The 21,090-nt window shown below is 36.9% G+C and overlaps 1 protein-coding gene across 1 annotated transcript in view; it reads right to left on the minus strand.

The window, feature by feature from the left end:
- The window catches only part of DNAH14 (dynein axonemal heavy chain 14), a 27,535-nt gene continuing 6,445 nt past the window's right edge, over window positions 1-21,090 (minus strand). The window contains exons 3-12 of the mRNA XM_085219150.1: window positions 13,611-17,299; window positions 12,837-12,967; window positions 10,014-10,181; window positions 8,987-9,099; window positions 7,850-8,007; window positions 6,970-7,098; window positions 5,988-6,121; window positions 5,112-5,276; window positions 3,297-3,409; window positions 1-2,041 (exon numbers count right to left, since the gene is read on the minus strand). Coding sequence (XP_085075276.1) covers window positions 1,969-2,041; window positions 3,297-3,409; window positions 5,112-5,276; window positions 5,988-6,121; window positions 6,970-7,098; window positions 7,850-8,007; window positions 8,987-9,099; window positions 10,014-10,181; window positions 12,837-12,967; window positions 13,611-13,722 — 1,296 coding nt within the window. The 5' untranslated portion in view covers window positions 13,723-17,299 and the 3' untranslated portion in view covers window positions 1-1,968. The remainder of the gene's footprint in view (window positions 2,042-3,296; window positions 3,410-5,111; window positions 5,277-5,987; window positions 6,122-6,969; window positions 7,099-7,849; window positions 8,008-8,986; window positions 9,100-10,013; window positions 10,182-12,836; window positions 12,968-13,610; window positions 17,300-21,090) is intronic.

The following is a 21,090-nucleotide window of genomic DNA, read 5'->3' on the forward strand; positions in this document are numbered from 1 at the left end:
CTGTGAGATGATGCTGTGCAGCACAGATTTCTGTGCCTTTGGTTGAAGGCATTGAGGTATTCCAAGGGAGGGTGTCTCCAGAAAATGCTCCTGAGAATAAGATCTTACACTCAAGGTCTGTGGGTGAATATGCCCCAAAAAAAGGAGTACTGTAATGGGCAGAATTCCTATGTGAGTGGTCTACATTCAAAACTTCTTATTTTTGATAATAAAGCCATTATATGGTCAAAACAGACTTTTTTTTTTTTTTTTTTAATGTGTGAAGTAGTGTTTACAGTTTTCTGTAGGAATCAGAAAGGAGAGCCAACAGCGAATGTCTGGTTCAAGCAGGTTTGTGTTTCACCGTACTCCTTTGAAACTCAGCTTTTAATGACTGATGTACTGAATAGCATAACCAAAGTTACTTATTGCATGAGCGGTCTTCAAAGAGCTCTGCCTTGACACCACATTTAAGAAATACTAAGAATCAGAACAAATCAGCCGAATGACTTCTAAATTGCTTTTCTTAACGTATAGGGATCTAAACCAACAGAACCCTTGAAGGGGAACAACCCAGTGTATAACCAAGCTGAGTAGCCAAGATAGAAGTCGCACAGCGATTTCCTTTTGAAAAAGTCTTCTGCTCAAGGCTACCTGTGTGAAGGACCAATAAATGCCTTCATATAAGCAGTACTATACCTAGGAATGCAAACAAAACCAAAAATTCAACACAACAGATTCATGGGGTCTGTAGGGACTGCACTGTCTTTCACCATCTTTATATTTATGGGAACATCTAACTCAAATTTAATCAAATGCTGAAGTTTGGAGAGCTTTGACCACTTTCTGGGCTACCTACAGGTCACTGCTTAAGGTTGTATGATCTCAGGATATTTCAGAAGATATCTGCTTTGAATTGGACAAAGTTGATTTTGACAAAACATACTAGGACTATTCCACAGTTAAATCACTTAAAGTGCACTAGTTGAATGTTGATGAACTCCCACTTATGAATATTCTGCTTTTCGGGAAAGTACTACGTATCAGTATTAATGTATGAATTAACAAACAAGTCTGACTAACGCAAAGGAAAGAGAAAACATGATGTTTTTTTTCAGAAGACAACTCATCATATATTGTTTTTATTGATTCATTCCATAAATAGCCGCTCTTGGGTATTACGCTTTTATATCCCCTATTTATTTTGGTACCTTTCCCATCTCAATAACTTTACATTTTGACAAAGTATTACTTGATGGTCTATATCTTTCTCACTTTGTGGTTCTAGTGGAAGAGAAAGGACATCAGCCCTTTCCAGGTCCCTGCTTGGGATATGAGTGAAAGATCGAATCCATATGCACTTAGCACAAAGTTTATCATATTGATATAAGCTCCAGAAAAAGTCTCCTCATAAGACAAGGACTAACTAAAAAGTTATGAGAATAATTCTAACTAGAGGATACATTTTCATGAAAAGGGGAAAAAAAAAATCTCATGTGAAGAATAAATAATGTCTTTTTTGTCAGCAAACACAAGTATCATTTATACACCGGTAATGGAAGTCTTAAAGAGAAAAGGTGTAGTGTGACAGGGTTTTGTTTACTCACTTAATATATGGACAGAATTCCATCATTCACCCCATATTTAGCATAGATTTGGTGCATCCACTCTCATTTTACTAAAGAACAACGCAGTAATTATTATTTTCTATTGCTGAAAATCACAGCTCAGAATCCTACAAGACACTAGACAAACATCACTTTAAAGCTCATTTTTCTCCAGATTAAAATTCCAGGCTCCTTCACAGCATAAAAGTTTAAAAAAAATACTAGAGCAAGTCTTTGATGCTGTTATCAGCAGGTATTCTAGCATGTTTATAACGTTGTGGATTTTTTGCTTCATCAAGCATTTAAGGAAAAGAAGATATACATTGATAAAGTGTGCATCAGAGGATTCTTTAATTCTTTTCACATGTACAGCCACCTGCATTCAGACTGATTTGCTCCTGTTCGCCTTGCTTCTTCCAGCATTGATTTTCCAGTGCAGAAGGAATTTCTTCATTCTAGAAGCAACGGAAATAGTTATTTATGCATGCAAAGTTTGCAGACCGTCACAACTGCTGCCACAACAGCTCATTAACAGCACTTAACACTGTTGGAAGACAGATGCAAACGTAGGCAGCCATTTTCTGCCTTCTAAACATTGCCTCCTCACCTCTCCAAATATCTTGATGGAGACATGAAATGTGTAGCTAAAGCCTATTGTTTCTGCAAAAGGCAAAGTACACTAAGTAGACATAAGTGTTAGCTTGTATTAACCCAAGTACTAATGTGCCATACGAAAATACATAACTGCAGAGGTAATTTTCTACACCATAAACATCGTTCTGCCATTGCCAGTGATGAGGCAGAATATTTAAGCTAACTGTGCCTGATACAACCTGCTCACTATGGTTCCAGCTTCCATGGGTGGACAGCTTTTAAATCTTATCAGTCTTCCAAACATTCTTATTGTGCCATCCTTAATTCTCCAGTTAATGATATATATAATGAAATAAGATTGTGATTATTTGGTCGGTTTTTAAATGTGAAACGTGTTCTGACAAAACTAAAATACATTTTCAAAAAAGGAGTGAGATACATGATGCTTTCATTGCAGTGACTGATGCACATGCAAAAACTTGCGTGTGCAAATTCCACACGAGACACACGGTCAAAGAACCAAAACTGAATAACTTTCAGTAATCTTGCTTAGATGAAAGCCAAAAATAAATCAGAAACTAGTATCTGCCATTAAAAGGGAATAATATTGAAACAAACACTTAAGAAGTGGATTTTTAATACAAGTTTCTGCAGGAAGATAAACTTCAATTACCATGTTTTCACTGGTTTCCAAAACAGCTGATCAAAGGAATGTGAAAACTTTACAAGTAAATGTTTTCTTCTATTTTACACTATATGCTCTGCTCAAATACATTCTATATACAAGGTGAATAGTATCTGCTATCTCATACATTCTATGTAATGTGAAAGGTAGGGAATGAAAGAATTATTATGCCTCTTAAAATTTAGCACACATATAGAAAGTACCAGAGATGTTCTTACTTTTTCCTGCGTTAAGTAAGTAAGGAAAAAAACAAAAAATAACAAAAAGCAAGAGAATTTTTGGCTCATTCTCTATTTTGAATACTCTTCAAATTATTGAAAATGCCAATGCAGGATTTAACACACTATTAAGCTGGCATTTTATCATACAGAAATAAGTAACGTTATTAATGTAACTGGTTAACTTCAATTATTCTTTTCTTATTCTCTTACCTGAAATTGGAAAATAAATTCAAGTTGAGTAACCTGTAATACAGATGTCTTTCACGCAGCCATTGTGGTACTGGTGTGGCCTCCATTTCTCCTAATTTCTGGTTTACATGAAACTAGGATGGAAAGAGAAAAAAGGAAAAAGAAATGTTACACAGCTGCTTGTTTAAATAATTCAGTGTTTTCTGAATCTTCATTATCAAATACACAGGACAGAAGTAATGATGACCAGTGGCAACATAAACAATACTGAATAAGATGAAAAGAGTATAAAAGCCTTTTGGAAATATTTCCAATATAGCATGAGCAGCTGTATTCACCTGAAGGATGCTCAACATGCTCCCATTTGTCAGCAAACTCCCCAGAAAACTTTTGTTAACGTTTCCCACATCTTTCAGGTAGGAAAACAGCATCTTAAAGTAATAACATGCTAAGCAATCAGATTTTCATTCTCCAGAGAGAATGTTCACTCCCGTATGAAGGGATATAAAATTTCAAAATCATAAACTAGTTTATTTCCTTTTCCAGTTATGGACTAGTGTCTGGCTGGCACAAATGCAGTAAATTGGCAATAGACAGATGCCCTTATATAGGAATTTTCATTATCATCATTATGGAGTATATATCTTCATTATAGGAGCATAAGAAAGGGAAAATTGGGTACTAAGTGCTAAATAATTGTTTAGAATGAATCATTCTCTGGTTTAGCCAAAGCACGCAATAGATCTTTTATTACAAGACTTTGGAACAAATAGCTTTGCATTTAAATCAACATCATATTTCAAATTTACGTACTACAGCAGGCATCCCGAAAGCAAAGAAAGAAGTTTGCAGCCTTGTTTTCCCAGACAGGTTGCCAACATTTACGCCCCTCTTCCAATCCAGTTCTATAAAAGCTCAGTACCTCCACTGGTAGCAAATACATCTCCCCCATTTTGACTCAAGTAATTGCATCTGTTTCTAAGCTGTGCCTGTAATTGTCTGACATTCAAATAATGTATCATCTAAAAGTTTAACTTTAGCAGCCAGCAACAATCCAATTATGTACATTATGCAAATTATGCAATTATCACTTCTTCCATGCAAGGTTGGTGTCATACTTGTTCTAAACTTCACTGATGCTTAGGAGAACAAGGGATTGAAAACTGAGAAGGAAATCCAGTTTGCCTCTTTACAAAAACATTTAAGAACTGATGAAACCTCATGCAATGTGGTGATCATATTCTTAAAGGATATTATTTTTAGTGTTTCTTTGACGCATATCAGTAGTCTGCACGCCTGGTGAGATGAATTAGCTCTCTGATCTGACTGAAAATTAACATGGCAAACAAAATGAATACACATATAAAGTATTTTACTTCACTTTCAGCTACGTGACTGAGATTATCCAATATAGTCACCAAGAAATCATCAATGCCAATGCAACAGAGAGGGCAGCTTAGAGCCAGGTTCTCTGAAGGCTTATATAGGTTTACACCAACCATGAAAGCTCATTCTGTGCAGAGAATATACTTCAGTATTTTGTTTCTTTGTTTTGGTGGTTATGGTTAGTTGGTTACTTATGGAAATGTTGACAAAACTAAAGAAAAACCAATCAGAAAGTCACAGAGAAGTTGTCTATTCACAACACAAAGAATAACAGAAAAATGAGTAAAAGGATGAGCAATGTTAAGCCCAAAGCCAGCAGAAGGCTCATCTTTAGCAGGGACTGGCAAGCTATTCAATGAAGAAGGCAACATAACTGGGATTTCATAATAAATGAAAAGCAAAATGTTCTTTCTATGGAAATCTCCAGTTTATTTTTGTATAATACACTACCTTAGACACGAATGATGCTGTAACAGTCCAATATTCTTTGCTGTGCATAGCTGTATTTGTAGAGATAGCCTGTAAATTGTATGGGTTATAGGGAACTCGAAGATTGTTTTTGTATTTTTGAAAACAATATATATATTCACCACTATCTCTTGGCAGTAAAGGTCTCTGTCAAAAGATAAAATTATTTGTAAGTATATACATAATTTATTTTTTCATGATGACAAGCTGTACATCTCTAGATTATACCACGAGAAGAAAAAGTACTCGATTCTTTAATAATAAACAACACAGAATTGACCAGAAAGCTATTCTATTATCATCACTTTTTGAATTCCATTATTTATACTCATAATAATTATTTCTCTGTTCTTCCAACTGCAAGCTAGATATTACTTTTTCTTGTTGAGAAAACAGTCTCCTGGGATCCTATTAGCATACTGCAAGTTTTTAAATCCAATTTTGATGAAACTTTTCTGTAATTTTATTACTTCATGTTATCTTTCTCCATCTATAAATACAGCATATGTGTTTGTCTTTGAATGCACCAAATAAAAGAACACAGGAGGTGCCTGTTTGGCCACAGGAAGAGCAAAAGGCCCAGTCTCACTCATAGGCCTGATGCTTGGTGTGCCTGATCAGGACAGGCACATGGCCACAGTTCTACTTAATGCTAAGAGATCTGAGCCATGGGAAGCACTGGCTAAGTGCTAAGTTCCCATAACCATCATGCATCCAGAGGATGTAAGGTTCTAAGGCAAAATGTATTGTTTTCAGAGGGGAAAAACTTCCAGGAGATAAGTCTTTTAGATATACAGCCAATGTCATTTCTGGAATGTGCAGTTCCATAGGATGTGGAGAAGGGAAAGCAAAAATCACCGTAAGTGCGAACTTCTGAAGCCTGGCCACATCAGCCTCTCTAGCTAAATGCTCACAGGGTGGTAACTTTGTTTGCCAGCCAAGTTTGCCACGAAGCCTCAAAATGTGCATTATAATGTCATCATCTGTTGGCTCTGGTACATCAAGAAAAGCAAAGAAAAATAGTAATTTCTTTTTCCCTTAAATATAAAGCCTTTTGATTCAATGCATATAATAAGTATGGAGCATCAGAGTAATGACGTTCAAAATAAGGTGAAAGATGCTGAAAACACGTCTCAGAAAGTGTCTCTCACAAAAAAATAACAAGTTGTTATATATTCCAAATGCATTTTGCTATAATTGAAGAATGGCAGTTCAATTGACTTCAAAGTAATTTCATTTTCCAGTGATTTTACACTAATATTTGGTGTATTTTACACAGCAAAATTCCAAGTACTCACAAAAAAAAAAAAAATAAAAAAAAATCTGACTTACTGCCCAAAGATTTTAGTCAAGTCTAAAGAGAAAAAAGTTAGCAAAAAAAAAAAGAAGAAAAAAAAAGAATCCAATTGTGGTACCAGTCCCTCCCTCCCAGTTTTCAGAATCAGCAACAAAGATTATTAACAGAGAAGTAATGTTCAAAATCTATTTTTCTCCACGATGACCTTGGAAGTTAAGGAGGAAAACACACCTACTACTCTTTGAGAATCTTTTATTTAAAATAATTTTTAAAATGTAGCTAAATATCAATTATAAATAACTTTAAGTATTAAAGTACTGTACAGAAACAACTTACTGTACAAAATCAGGTATGAAAAATGTGGTGAATATGGAAGATGATGATGTCAGACTTTCCCCTGCACACGTAATTTCACTCTAAGGGCAGAAGGATAGGAAAGGGAGTAGCAGTTGCATATATTCTTTATTATATCAATGGAAATCTGACAGAAATGGACACACAACTATGAGCACAGTCATCCCCATGGGGCTACAACTTGCATACCTGTTTCATCATATGAATAAACTTCTGCTCTTATAGGCTTCTTCAGAGAACATTCAACATTTGGCTGCTCACAAGCCTTTTTAAGGCAACTTGGTTCCAAAGAAGACTTCTGTATTTCAGTGCTTCTATCTGCAAACAACACATTAAAAAGGAAAATATTATGTCATTGAAAGCAGATCACTATGCACAATAATTATTTAATTCAAGTTATGCTTGCAACAAATTTACATTTCTATAACTTCTACTACCACTCAAAATACACGACGGTCTTAATATTATTTTTACAGAGACATACACACACAAGATACTATTTTTGTTGAAAACACAATAAAAAATATACAAAATATCATAAATCGGCATCAGGTACTTCAGTATGGTTGGATAAGAAGTGTAATGCTTATTTTCGCTGTATTCCATGAGGTGAGAGGATCACATTCACTTTTGTCATGTGCTAGATGAGAAGGGTTTTGGCTTATTTGGTTTAGAGAGTTATTTGCGTTTTAGAGAGTTGATCTCACTTCATAGCTCAAGAAAACCCAGTGTGATCACAGGAAGAAAGGAGAAACAGCCATATTCAGGGGAAAAAACCTACTCAAGACCCATTACATGGGTTTCTCATTTGAAGAAGCTTGGAATAGATTAATCTGGATGAAAAAAAGCGTGGATAACTGTAATTGTTTAAAAACACAGTAATACATACTCATGCACTTTGCGGTTGGCATACTGAGGTAAAGCGTGTTCAGTCTTCAGTATCCCATTTTTAAATTATTTTTTTTAAAGATGCCAGCATTTGCAAGATTGTTTTTACATATTTATAATGATAAGGAAAGAAAGTCATATTTATTACTATTGCATGTTTCTGTCATTTTAGGTACTTTACCATATAGAGTTGAAGAAGGTGATGTACCACTATTGTCCTCTGAGGTTGTGGATGCCACTTTTGCAATGCTCCTCTTCGGCTCCATTGCCCCATTGTCAGACCCTCCCAAGGGCTGACAAACAGATTTTTCTCTTTCATCCTTATGTTTTTTTGAAAGTCTATAAACAAGCAAATGTAAGGGGAAAAAACCCTGAAGATCCAGTCATATGGTAAAATAGAAAAATCAACTAAACTATTACTTGTATCATAGTATGCATATATGATTGAAGTGCGGCTGTCCTTTGTACAAATTTAGAAGTTTATTGTTATAGAATACACAGTGAGGGTGACATCAAAATTAAAGATGTTCTCCAGACCTTGACATCTCCCATCAGAGTTTAGAGGCAAGCGATCAATCTGTTCAAAATCCACTGTGAAGAAACCAATGCATAAAATTACCTCAAGGATAAAAACAACCCGACTGTGGCTTTAATCCAACCCACAGAACTCAGGAATGGAGGTTTGCACGTAAGAAGGCATTCTTGCCTCTTCAACATGGGAAAACTACTTTCCTTTCTCACCACCTGAACAAAAAAGAAAAGGAAACCAAAAGATGACCCATGCCAGAGGTCAGGGGATTACAGGCTTCTAGAGCTTTCTGCTCTGTGTAGCTGTTGAGAAGGACAGCACTGGGAGACTCAGAAAGGGAAGAAACAATAAACCTGCTCTCTGTGAGAGCCTGACTCGTATACAGCAGAGCTGCAGCCCCAAACATCCAGAATCCAATATTTATGGATGCTACCATTAAATCCAAAGTATATTCATCCTTGTGTACTTTTACATAGACAGGTGAAAGTAATACAGTATATAAGAATAGTTCTTATAACTTCCCCATTTTGCTAGAATCAAAAAATACAATGCAACTAATCTCTATTTCTTTTATAATGATTGCCTGCACTTCTCCAGATTTTCATGGGCATAAACAAGATAGGTCTCTATTACAATCAGTCAAAATTATAATGGTTATGCCAGAGTGTTAATCCAGGCTTCACAGAACTCACAGGGAAGCAGTCACATAAGTCGGTCCATCGCTGTTTCATATTTTAACTAGCAGAGAGCAAAAACTTATCATAAAGAAAGAAATTTGAGTTTACATACACTTCACTAGAACACACACCACCTTCTTCATTTATTTCTGCTTTGTGCTTAGTTTCTGTTCTTGCTCTATAAACTGCCGTGTTAAGAATGGAGTACTTCTCTACTGGAGATGGCTGGGAACAAAGAACATAATGTATAACTATTGAGTAAGTGGTCATGTGTTACACTCCCAAAAAAACATTGAAGAATAAATTTATCTAAAAACTATGCAAAATGTTTTCAAAAGTTAAAGGATACCCTAACTCAGCTTTCATTAAAGAATATTTCTTACTTAAAATATACAACATATTATGTGCATGAAAACTACTTTTAAAAAAGAATCCAGATAAATTGCTTAAAAATAACGATGTGCAAAGCACTAAAATTAATATCTAGTATTTTCATACAGAGTATAGTGAAACATTAGTACTTCTTTTCCCATCAAACTAAGCCTGAAATAGTTACAACCTTCAGAAAAAGAAAAAACAGATTCTAAATTTAGAACAAGGAACCATAGTTTTGCAGGATACTTGTGCCAAATGCTCAGTGAACAGATTGCCATTAATCATGGAAATTAGATTAATTTACTGGCATTATAGATGGAGTAATAGGTTAACATATATAAAACATAGAAGACTGACTTCTGTTTGCATATTGACTTCACCCTGGTGCAAAAAACTTTGCTACATTACAGGAATGACTTGAGTAAACACTATGGACTGTATAAAAAAAAGGTCTAGGATAAAATGAGTCATCATGCAATGCCTCTGCTTCAGATTTGACAGCTACAGTTTACTGCTGTGAGAAGGTATTTTAACGATGACTTATGTAGCAGCATATTTGGTAGGAGTAATTCAGTAAGGGGAAGCTATCTGCTAAGTCTGCTTTGAAGAGAGAGAGGGTAGCAAGTCATGACTGAATTCAAGAGATTTTACTTTTTTCTACCTTACAAAACACCTCAATATACCCCAAAGTTCATCAGAAAACAAAATTGGTTCTGTAAACAGTAATTCAATATTAATGTTGTTGCAAGCATGTCCATTCTCACCAGTTCACTGCTGTCCTTTCTCCTGATGCCAGCCAGCCCACACATGATACATCTGCCTTTTGCCATAAGCAGCACCTCTGACCTCTCTGCATCAAAACGTAGATGAGACACTAATTGTTCTTTCAGCATTCTGTTTCGCCCATCCATCTGTGGTTGGTATCCTTTGTCCTAACAGTAAGAAAATCAATTAAATGAAATCTGCAATAATGACCATTTCTGCACTGTGTCCTTAAAGTGAAATTCACACTTGAGACCCACAGGCACCAACAGAAATCAAGTAGTGTGGGAACAGTTGTGGATGTTAACGTAGGGAAACATAGGATTTGTTACTCTCAACCCATGTTATAGATAGATACCTTAGAGCCCATGCACATCAAAATATAAGCGTAAGTGCTAGTAAAATAGTGTGTTGGGAAGCAGAATAAAGATGAGGCTGTACATCCAACCCCACCTTTAAGATTCATACACGTAAAACAGTTACTGTATCTTAATGGACTAATGCATGGCCAGTGGATCACGAGCATATTTTAGCACAGTAAAGATTGAGGTGAAACAGACTACCCAGACTGTGTCAGGTCTACCAACAGAAACTCAAAGAAAGCACACAGTTATTGGGAACCCTAGCCCTGCTCACCATCTCCGTAGCTGTGATGTCCGACCAAGGGCACTGGGTGGGATGGGCAGGGTCTGCAGAGCTGTGAGGGGTGATGGCAGCCCTCATCCCTCTGTTGTTCCTTCTCCAGTTATTGGAGAGCCGTTGGGGCCTAGAGGGCCAACGGCTGTACCTGTGGGCCCTGCCTGGCCACGGGTTGGCTGCCCATTGGCTTGTCCAAACCCAGTATCAACATTTGAGCCGTCAGCTGAGTTAAGCTACCAGTTGTAAACCTATGCGTTTACATAGATGTAAACTTATGTATTTACATAGATATGAGAGAGCGCATAACTAGTTAGGGTTCTTTTGTAATAAGCTTTTCAATGAATTCCTTGAACTTTCCAGTCATGGTCAGTGTCTCTTGCTGGTTAGTTGCTCTTGCTGTCTGCCAGAAAGAGGATGTCACAATCTTCCTGCTGTGATTGCACTTCTACGTCAGGGTGCTTATTCTTTAGTAGCCTATAAAAAGCTACAGAAGTTTATTATAACACTGTAATCTATTCAATAAAAAAAAAAAATAGTTTGACAAAATTGATTTTCCATTTTTTTCTGATGCGTTTGAGAAGTTTCCACCAGCTTTTGGATTTTCCAATTGTAAACGGCTTAGTTAACTTCTTTCAATAGTTTTAAGATGACATGGGTAATGTAAACAGTTGGATGAAGTAATCAGATGCCAGTACACCCCCAGCAAGCTGGATTTTTTTAAAGATAAAACTGCTTAGTACTTCAGTATCTTGAGCTCAGTCCACTTTTAAGTTTTCTTGAACTCCTACTGCACACAGATCATATTCTTTCACTTGTGTTTCATTAACAGTAACATTATAACAGAATTAAAATAACAAAGTGTATTTCAAGAAATGGAAATAGATTTTATCTGGACTGCCAGACACAGTTGGAGATCTATAGAGGACAAACAGTTTGCTCAGAACAAACTCAAGCATACATGATTTGACTATACAAGGTTTTCCTAAAGATTTAAATAACAACTAACCCTTTATTTGCCAACTTGAAACCATTATACCCAAATAAAATAAGATCTTTTTAATCATGTTAATATGAATAACTTTGACTTGGTGAGTGAGTAATAAGTGTCACAACAAACAAATGGAATCTCAAATGATACAAAAAATAAAATCCATGCACTTATGCAAAGGAGATTTACATGCAGAGCTCCTACTGAAACTACCTGTAGTTATAAGAAAAATTGGAATGCTGAAATAAATTTGCCAGACATAAAAATATGCGACCTAATCAATATCTGCAGATTTTTCTGTCTGTTTATAAACACTAGGTTTATGAAAGATTCAGAGAGGAATGACTGCTGAGAATGGAGACTTTCAATGCTATCTCATTATTCTAGGACAGTTTCAGTTGAAAAATGTTCACTTTTAATCAAAGAATAAAACTCCGTTTTCTAAACGCTACTGCTAATCTGGATGCAATTAATTTAAGTAGCAGTTGCCATTACATTAGCTGGCAGAAATAATTCCATGAATCTGGTTAATTATTGGAACCAGAAGCATTCTATGGCTTTTACATCAAATGCAAATATTTTACTTCTTTTTGTAACACACGATGGTATTTACACATTTTCTGTAGGTTTACAAATGGCAATGTCTCTTTGCGTGAGACTTTTGTGTCCTCTTTGTGCTGAGATAAATAGCATTACTGCAACAATGATTGAAGGGTAACATGCTCCAAACCAAATAAAGTGAATGAAATTAAAATTAACACCTGCTGACAAAGTTACAGTCTGCTAAAGCAAGCACTCTGCTTCGTTAAGAGATATGAGGAAATGCTTTAAAACAATTTTCACCATAAAACATTAAAAAACAAATCTAAGGGCAAATGGGAAATGTTGGAAAGGTCAAGGAAGTTCTAAAAGGAGCCATGTTTTTCCATTCTGATTATAAACATATTTAAATATAAATCTCACATCTTTAAATAGACCATTCTCTGGGTATAACTGAAAATAACAAGAGCACATTAATCAGCAAAGCAGCCTTGATTCACCTGAATCCTACAGGTTTTTAGTGAATTATATGGAATTCAGTCATGATTATCAGACTCATAGAATCATTAAAGTTGCAAAAGATCAACTGCCATCCCATCCCCACCAATACTGCCCACTGACCATGTCCCTCAGTGCCACATCCACAGTTCTTGAATACCTTCAGGGTCAGTGCCTCCACCACCTCCATGATCAGCCTGTGCCACTGCCTCACTGTTCCTTCTGAGAAGAAATTCTTCCAAATGTGCAACCTCAGAAGGAGTCTTTGTAGCAGACATAGATCCCACTGTACTGAAAATCCCAGGAACGACATGAATAAATAGTGTTTTTTATGAGTCCATAGCTATTTACAGTTCTATACATACACACACACTCCTATAGCAATTATACATATATAGGAGTATATAAGAAGTACATATAGAAACTGCTATAGGAGCATGGATACAGAAATTTTTTTACTCCCTGAAATAAAATCAAGAAGCCAAAATCATATGCAATGTACTGGCAAAAAAAACAGTACCCTTTGTGAAAAAAGAGCCTTTAATATTTTCAGACTTTAATGCCTTTCAGATGTTTAGGCAGTCTCAGGATGGATAAAGACAGATGGCTTTGCAGTTGCTACAGTAAACTGATTCTCAGGACTCTCCTGAAAAGTTTCCCTGCAGGCTGAGAGGACTTTGCTCCATATACTAAAAAATCCAAATTCTTATTATTTAAGAGAAAAATGCAGTGAGTATACTATGTGAATAAACACAGGACAATAGGTTACGAACTGAACTGTAAATTGATGGAGGTAGAGAAAAGAATAAAAGGGAAAAGTGAAATTATCACTGAAGAATACAAATGTGGCAAACACATGAAATAAATAAAGCACCTTAAATAAATCAGCAGAACATCCCAAATTCATTTTTTAAGGTGAAAAATGAAAGCATACCATGCACTTTGGGACCAGCTGACACACTCAGCCCAAAGCTTGGTTTACAATGAAGCATCGGCATTGTATTCGTGTCCCTGTCAGCTGCAACTATTTCTTCACAGGGGATCATGTGGTGAATAATCTGAGGGCTTCTTGAACTCCAGCATGACCTTCAAAGAGGAATTTTGAGAACCCCTAAAGACCTGTACAAGGTTTGAACACCCTCTTCATCCCAGAAGGCAATCTAAGCTTTTTATTCTGGAATTCTCACTTGGTAAATACCAGCATCAGTACACTGCCATAATACCAAACCAACATTAATACTGGGATCATCTACAATAGTCAGATCTCACATGGAGGAAATGCATCTATTTCAAGAGAAGGAAAAATAAAGATAAGGAATGGGATGGTGCCCTTAAACAGGATGATATTAAAAATGTAAGAGTGTGTTGCACTGACATGGAAAGTTTTGAAGAAGTCCATAACTTCTCTGTGTGAGAACTGAAAAGTCTGCAAACCAGACTGCTCCCTGATAAAAAATTCATCATTGTCCTTATGAAATATCAGCAGTACTATTCTGTACTCTTTTCCATATGAATTAAATACATCTATTGTTCCATTATTAATGTTTTAGTCACATATCATTATTCCAGTATGAATTTGATTTATGGTTTCTTTCTTATTGTGAAGGTGTCAGCAATATGGGTAAAGCCCATTGGAATTGGCATAAAGGCCATTACTCCTGTTGCTCAGTCCCTTCCATTCTCTAAGCAAAATTCAGGCTCTGTTGAAGTCAGTGCCAAAATAATAATGGTAATAGAAAGCCCAGGGCAGAACTGTGCCTCTCTCTCTTCTCCAAATTGTTTTTTTGACCGAAGTTTTTTCACACACAAGTTTCTCCCTGGTAGAGGAAGACCTTGCATGTGCACTTTATCACTTTTGAGCTGTTACATCTGAAATCAGAGATATGATCCCAAAAGGCTGGGAATTCTGTGCTGTAACACTTGTGTTCTTTCATGTATTCAGACGCTATGCAGCAGCAGTTACTCCCATAGATAGCTCATCAGACTTGTTAAGCTTAACAAAAATCAGCCAAAGTGTAAGTTGGTGTGAAACACTCAGCTGTTTGCTCATTGCTTGAATGAGTCTGAAAGGAACAGGCTGCTACTGTACAAACAACAAATACAACTACTAGCAGCTTTCCAGAGAACAGCACATAACCAAGCAGCCTGAGCTCAGAAACTTTGATTAAACAGTGAAAGGAAACCAAATGAAAAACAACTTTACACCTTACTTTAATGTCATGCAGTGTGGAATTTCTAAGTAGGTAAACATTTAATAACAGATACCAAACGATCAGACTTCAGTTCTGACAGCAGCAGGCTCCTGCAGTGCTTATAATTACCATTATTCTGTGCCACAGGACAGCTCTGACTGCACACTGAATCAGGAGCTCAGCTTCAGGGCCATACTCACCACCATGGCACCCTGGGTAACTGCAGGTTCCCCAGGCTCCATACTCAGAGGTAAGCTCTCTTGCAACTCAGAAACATACATAAAAAGACAGAACACATTTTTTTGTTTGTTTTAAATCCCCCTTCCTACTCACCTGTTCTCTCGTTAAGTGGTCATTTACCTTTGCCCCATCAATCAACTTTTCTTGACTATCTTCCTGCTTCCCTTGACATCTTGATTCTTTCCTCCTAATTGCAGAGCACAGAACTTGCATTTATTTATACCTTAATCATCAGGTCTCCTTCTAATTCAGACACTCACTGGATGTTTGTGGGATGTGCTTAGATATTACAGTACTACACAAGGCAAAACATCTAACTAGCCCCTTTTTATACAACAGTAACTCACCCTCTCATACTCAAAGAACTGCACAGCTGCATTTCAACATGCAGTTAATAGAGATCATAAGCTAAAACTACAATTCCTATGTAACATTTCCTAACGATTGTTACCATTAACATAGTTAAAATTACAATAACTTAAAAAACCCAAATTCTTAAGTTTTGTCAAACGTTTCCTTTGATTTCATTTACAGTGTAAGAAAATAGCTGGGTTCATACAGCACTTGAAAACTTTTCATATGCTTCTCCCTCCTGGAAGCTGTCATTCAGTCTGGGATAAGAAGCACAACATATGCATTAGCATTCAGCGTGCATTGTAACAGTGACCGACCGTATCAAGCGGTTTAGAAAAGACAGGTGGATTAAACTCCATGGGAACACAGAACTTAATCTGGGGCAATTACGGATGAAATCAAATCAGAGGTAAATAAATAAATAAATAAATAAATTACATCCTGTTTTACCATGCAGACCTACATGAAAAATAACATAGCCATCACAACAAGCAGTTAATCATGTAACGAAGTCAATGACATCATTCTCGTAGTCTCCCAGAGAAGACTGTTGGGCATGGTTAGGGGACAGCTGATAACTTTGTTTAGGTCCTCCATTACCCACTGCTTAATCTAAGGAATGTCAGATGTCATCACTTGATGGAATGAACAACCCAGATCACAAGTACACAGTGTCCATTCTATGCAATAAGGAGTGCCACTGGAGATGATGTTTGTTTGCTTCTCCATACAGGAAGATATTAATATTTCCCCCACAGAAGTTCTCTCCCTGAAGAAAACCACCTCAGTTCAAATTTTCTCATGTGCAATCATAGGAAGCTATATATGTATTTCTTCCTTCATATTATCCTTCCGACTTAAAAACACTTGCTGTTTCAGATCTAAGTGGTATGTATTATAAAGTGTTGTACTTTTATTAGATCAGAGTTGGAGCTAGTACAGTAATCAGAACTACATCAAGACTTCACAAGTCATTTTCTCTAATAATGCTCCTTGCCTTGACAAAGTGGGCTACCTGCTCTCTTTAGAGCAGATTCCCATTCCAGATAGGGAATCAGAGGTTGTAAGTCATATTTTTTTTTTTTTTTTTTTTTTTTTTTTTTTTTTACAGAATCACAGAATGGCCAGGGTTGGAATGGACCTCAAGGATCACAAATCTCCAACCTCCCTGCCATATACAGGGCCACCAACCTCCCCTTTTAATACTAGACCAGGCTGCTCAGGGCCCCATCCAATCTGACCTTGAACACCTCTAGGGATGGGGCATCCACAACCTCTCTGGGCAGCCTGTTCCAGCACCTCACCACTTTCATAGTAAAGAACTTTTTAGACTGAATATAAGGAAGAAGTTTTTCATAATAAGGGTGGTGAGTCACTGAACCTGATTGCTCAGAGAGGTGGTGGATGCCCAGTCCTTGGGAACATCCAAGGTCAAGCTGGAGGGGCTCTAAGCACACTGGTCTGCTGTAGGTGTTCTTGTTCAGTGCAGGGGAGTTGGACTAGATGGCCTTTAGAAATCCCTTCCAACTCAAGCTATTCTATGACTCTTTGAGGTCCTTTTCAACCCAGCCATCCTATGACGGCAGATGAATAAAGTGTATAAGTAGGTGACCATAATATAGATACAGAGAGTTTTTGCTCTGATCAGCTGAAGACATTTTTAATGTAAGCATACAGTAATAACTGAACACCATTACACCTCCACCTCTCATGATTCATCCATTCCTCTCTACATCTAAACATCACTAAGTACAGAGCTCTATGGATGCCATATCTCTTGCCGTTAATTTTGTTGTTTCCTCATGAGGTCTAAGACGAGCTGTCAGGCTTTTAGTAGCTGTGGATATTCAGAGAGAAACACTAATTAGTACAACTACCTACGGATGAGGAATTTTCTCCCATTAATGCCTAACAATCAGCCCCTCCATGCTACATTTCACTGCAGAACTATTTCACAGACTGCATTAATTATCACCTCCTTCATCTCCTTCACTTACTGAATTTAAATAAATCCATTTCAAATAGACTTAAATAAGAAATATAATAATACAAATAGTATATGTTACATAACATATATAACTTAATATACTATAGTAACATAATATATATCACAAAATCACAGAATCAGAGTGGTTGGAACGGACCACTTGGGATCAAGTCCAATCTGAAGCTAAAGCAAGATTATAATAATATAAGTAATAAATAAATGAATTTAAAATAAAACTTTAAAAGTTTTAAAACAAAATTCTGGTAACTATCAGTCAGCTAATATATTCCTGGAAGCTCACAAAGACTCAGACCTGAAATGCTATGTGCCATAATCCACAGATCTAAGAACTATTTGAGCTGCTAACAAAATGCATTAGATTTCTTACACACAGGAGCTTGGCTGATGAAGTTGTTGGGCTATTATGCAAATAAGGACATACAATTTATGAAACCAACACAACTCAATGATATCATTTAAAGACTTACGCTGAGGAAGCACACATGCAAGATGTTAACCGTTCAAAATCCCCCAATTTTCAAGTCAGCTAGCATTTGTGAGCTGTGATATTGATACTGTTCTTTCCTGTCTGACACTGCATCTGGAAGTTTCCTCATTCATTACAAAACTGCAATCTTCAACATTTATCCAATTTTAGAGAGGGAAAAGTCAATGTTCTTGAAAAGAAAGCAATGCCTCATTGAAAAATAAGTCATTAGGATAATTGGAAATAAATGTAGGCTTCCCTGTCATGTTCTTAAAATATTAAACTATGCTGGCTCACTTTAATAGAAGAAGATTTCTTGTGCAAGCCAGATACATTATACACACAATATTCAGATTTCTTTGCAAGTGATAGACAAACTTACAGTGCAATACTCCCTCCTTCCAGTGACTCATCATACAGCCATTCCTCTTGGCTGGACAAATCAGGATGAGTAAAATTTCTGTTTGGGGGCCTACGTGCCACACAGCTGCTTTTGGTCCACAGAGTCCACAGACCGTGCATCACAAGGGCTGGTGCACAGCTTTATTTTGGTTTAAAAAGTAGCTGATTTGGATTCCAAATCCAAATAAGGAATTGGTTCAACTGGATATCTCAGACCAATCTATCCAGTTGGATGTCTGCCCAAATGGCTATTGCAGTTGGAGCGCTCAGGGAAGACTTGTGCCTCCTGGCAGATGTAATTTAAACACAAAAATGTAAATATGCGAGATTGCATGTGGAGCACAATAACGAATAGCAAGCAAAATGCAAAAAATGCTGTTTGAGTCAACCAAATTAAAAATATATGCCATTATGCTACCATAAAAGGAGACAGAGGCTCAGATGAGGCATATAAAAATAGGTGCAGAAGCACTCGGAATCCTAGTATAGATCACTTTAAAAAGATGACAAAATGGTTCATAACAGAAATTGATAATGAATATTGTGAAGGTGACACATCAAAATTTTCTGCTTTGCCAAACTCAGAGAATGGAGACTTTTAATAAACCTAGGAATACATTCTAAAGTAATATATATCTATTTTTTCCAAACAACATCTAATAAAATTCTGGAGCCCATAAGCAAAAAAAAATAAATAAAAAAAAATTAAAAAAAAATCTGTTGGAAGAAGACTGGATATTTGAATCATTAAGAAAAAAAAAAAAAAAAGAGTTGTGACTAATGCTTCAGTGATATTAACTTCAACCAGCAGAGGCTTATACTAATCTCCTTCTGTATGCGGCCAGGATGAGACTTGACATACTGGACAGATCATAACACATCCATCAGCACTCTGTTAGATGTTCCTCTAAGGCTCTGGCACTGTAAGAATTAGGTTGCTGAGCCAGGTATGTACAGCTGGGCCTGAACACCCACTGCTAAGACCATCCCAGGCACTTGATGAGACTTGAGGTTACCAATGATCCTGGTTACGTGGGCACAACAGCTCCTCAGGGCCTCCAGCACTCTGTGCTGAAAAGGAATCTCAAACAAACTTGAAAGAAGTCACTACAGCCCAGAAATACTGCTTCCTCTCCCCACTTAGTGTAATCCTGTAAGAAACACCAATGCTTGGACCTGCTGTGATACACAGCATCTGTAGAGATATAGATATATAATGCAGATTTAGTCCTATTTCAGAACAAAAAGAATTTATATCAAATTAGCTGATTTGCATTTGTACCTAGTTAAAACCAAATGAAGATGTATTTTATTACCAAATAAACACCCACAGGCAGACAAACAATGTAGGTACAGCCACTTTAGCCTGAGCTTGCACTGGGCATGCTCTCAGTGCAACACTGCAAGATCAATAAAATGGGATGTCAGTTGTGTGATGAAGGGGGAGAATAAAAGGTTGTAGCAAGGAGTGGTTAGAAGGGTGCAGCATGCTAGAACGAGTTGCTTTTCTGTTTCCTTTATTATCTAAGTTTTATTGCTCTTTGGCAGCATTGAGGTACAGCCTTATGGAGGGAAAAGCATTGAAGTCTGTCAGCTAGCTCTAAGGCTCAGCAATGTACCAGGTCAGGCATTGATCTTAGCGACAGTGGAACAAATGCATTTTGACTAATTCTACTGAATTCAGTTGCTTCCTCCCATGAGGAAAAGAAATATTAATTATTTACATTATAATACCATCTAGCCCTGTAGTTCCCAAATTCAGCTCTGTAATGCTAGGCATTACTTAGAGAAAAGAGCTCCATCTTACAAGAGTTCACAATCAAAATTGATAAGCCAGACAATATGAGAGAGAAAAGGAGTACTACCTTCTCCACTTAAGGATGGCGAGCTGAGAGCCAAAGCGCCTGCCCAAAGTGGCAAAGGAACAGGACAGAATTAAACTATCATTTTCTCAGATCCAATACCTGAACCATGACAATTTCTTAAAACAAACAAACAAACAAAAAAACCCACCTGGTTTTGTCTTATTTTTATTTCCAAGTAACACTGTAAAATATCTGAGCAACACATCAATTTTTTTCTGCATTAACTTCCTTTCTGGGTGCTTCCAAGGCAAACTACTCCTGAAACAGCATACTTTGCTTTATAAGGCTTTAGCATACAGAGCATCAATCACAGAATGGTTTGGGCTGGAAGGGACCCCAAAGCCCACCTAGCCCCAACCTCCACCCCCATCAGCTCAGGCTGCCCAGCGCCCCATCCTACCTGGCTTTGAGTGCTACAAGGGATGGGGCACCACAGCTTCTCCAGGCAAACAGTCTGTGTCAATAATGTGCCAAAAGTCATTTTAACAGTTTTATTCTCAGGGTAGAGAAGTTCATAATTTGAAACACAGCTTCTGGTTCAGTGGATGGTTTGTTCTTGTGGTAATTTAAGAACAGGATCTGAATCTTCAAATGAACAGAACAATGGCCCATTTGGTTCCAGCTGCTATCTCTAATTGCAGGCCCTTGTCACTTCAGAGCAAAGCAAGAAATGCTTCATAACTGATAAGTTGGACAAAATGTATATAGCCTACTGAACTGAATTCACTGATAGTTAAATGTCTCCTGAGATACACGGGTTTGTATCTCTTTTGCAGCTTTACTCTTTCAACAAAAACTTTCACTGATTAGAAACTGGTTTAGATTTCTTTCCATGCGTTATATCTTTGCCTCTCAAATTTCTTTCAGTGCTCCCATTGTTTTTACAC

The sequence above is a fragment of the Meleagris gallopavo genome, chromosome 2, assembly GCF_905368555.1.
Source record: "Meleagris gallopavo chromosome 2, MGAL_WU_HG_1.1, whole genome shotgun sequence".
NCBI lineage: Eukaryota > Metazoa > Chordata > Aves > Galliformes > Phasianidae > Meleagris > Meleagris gallopavo.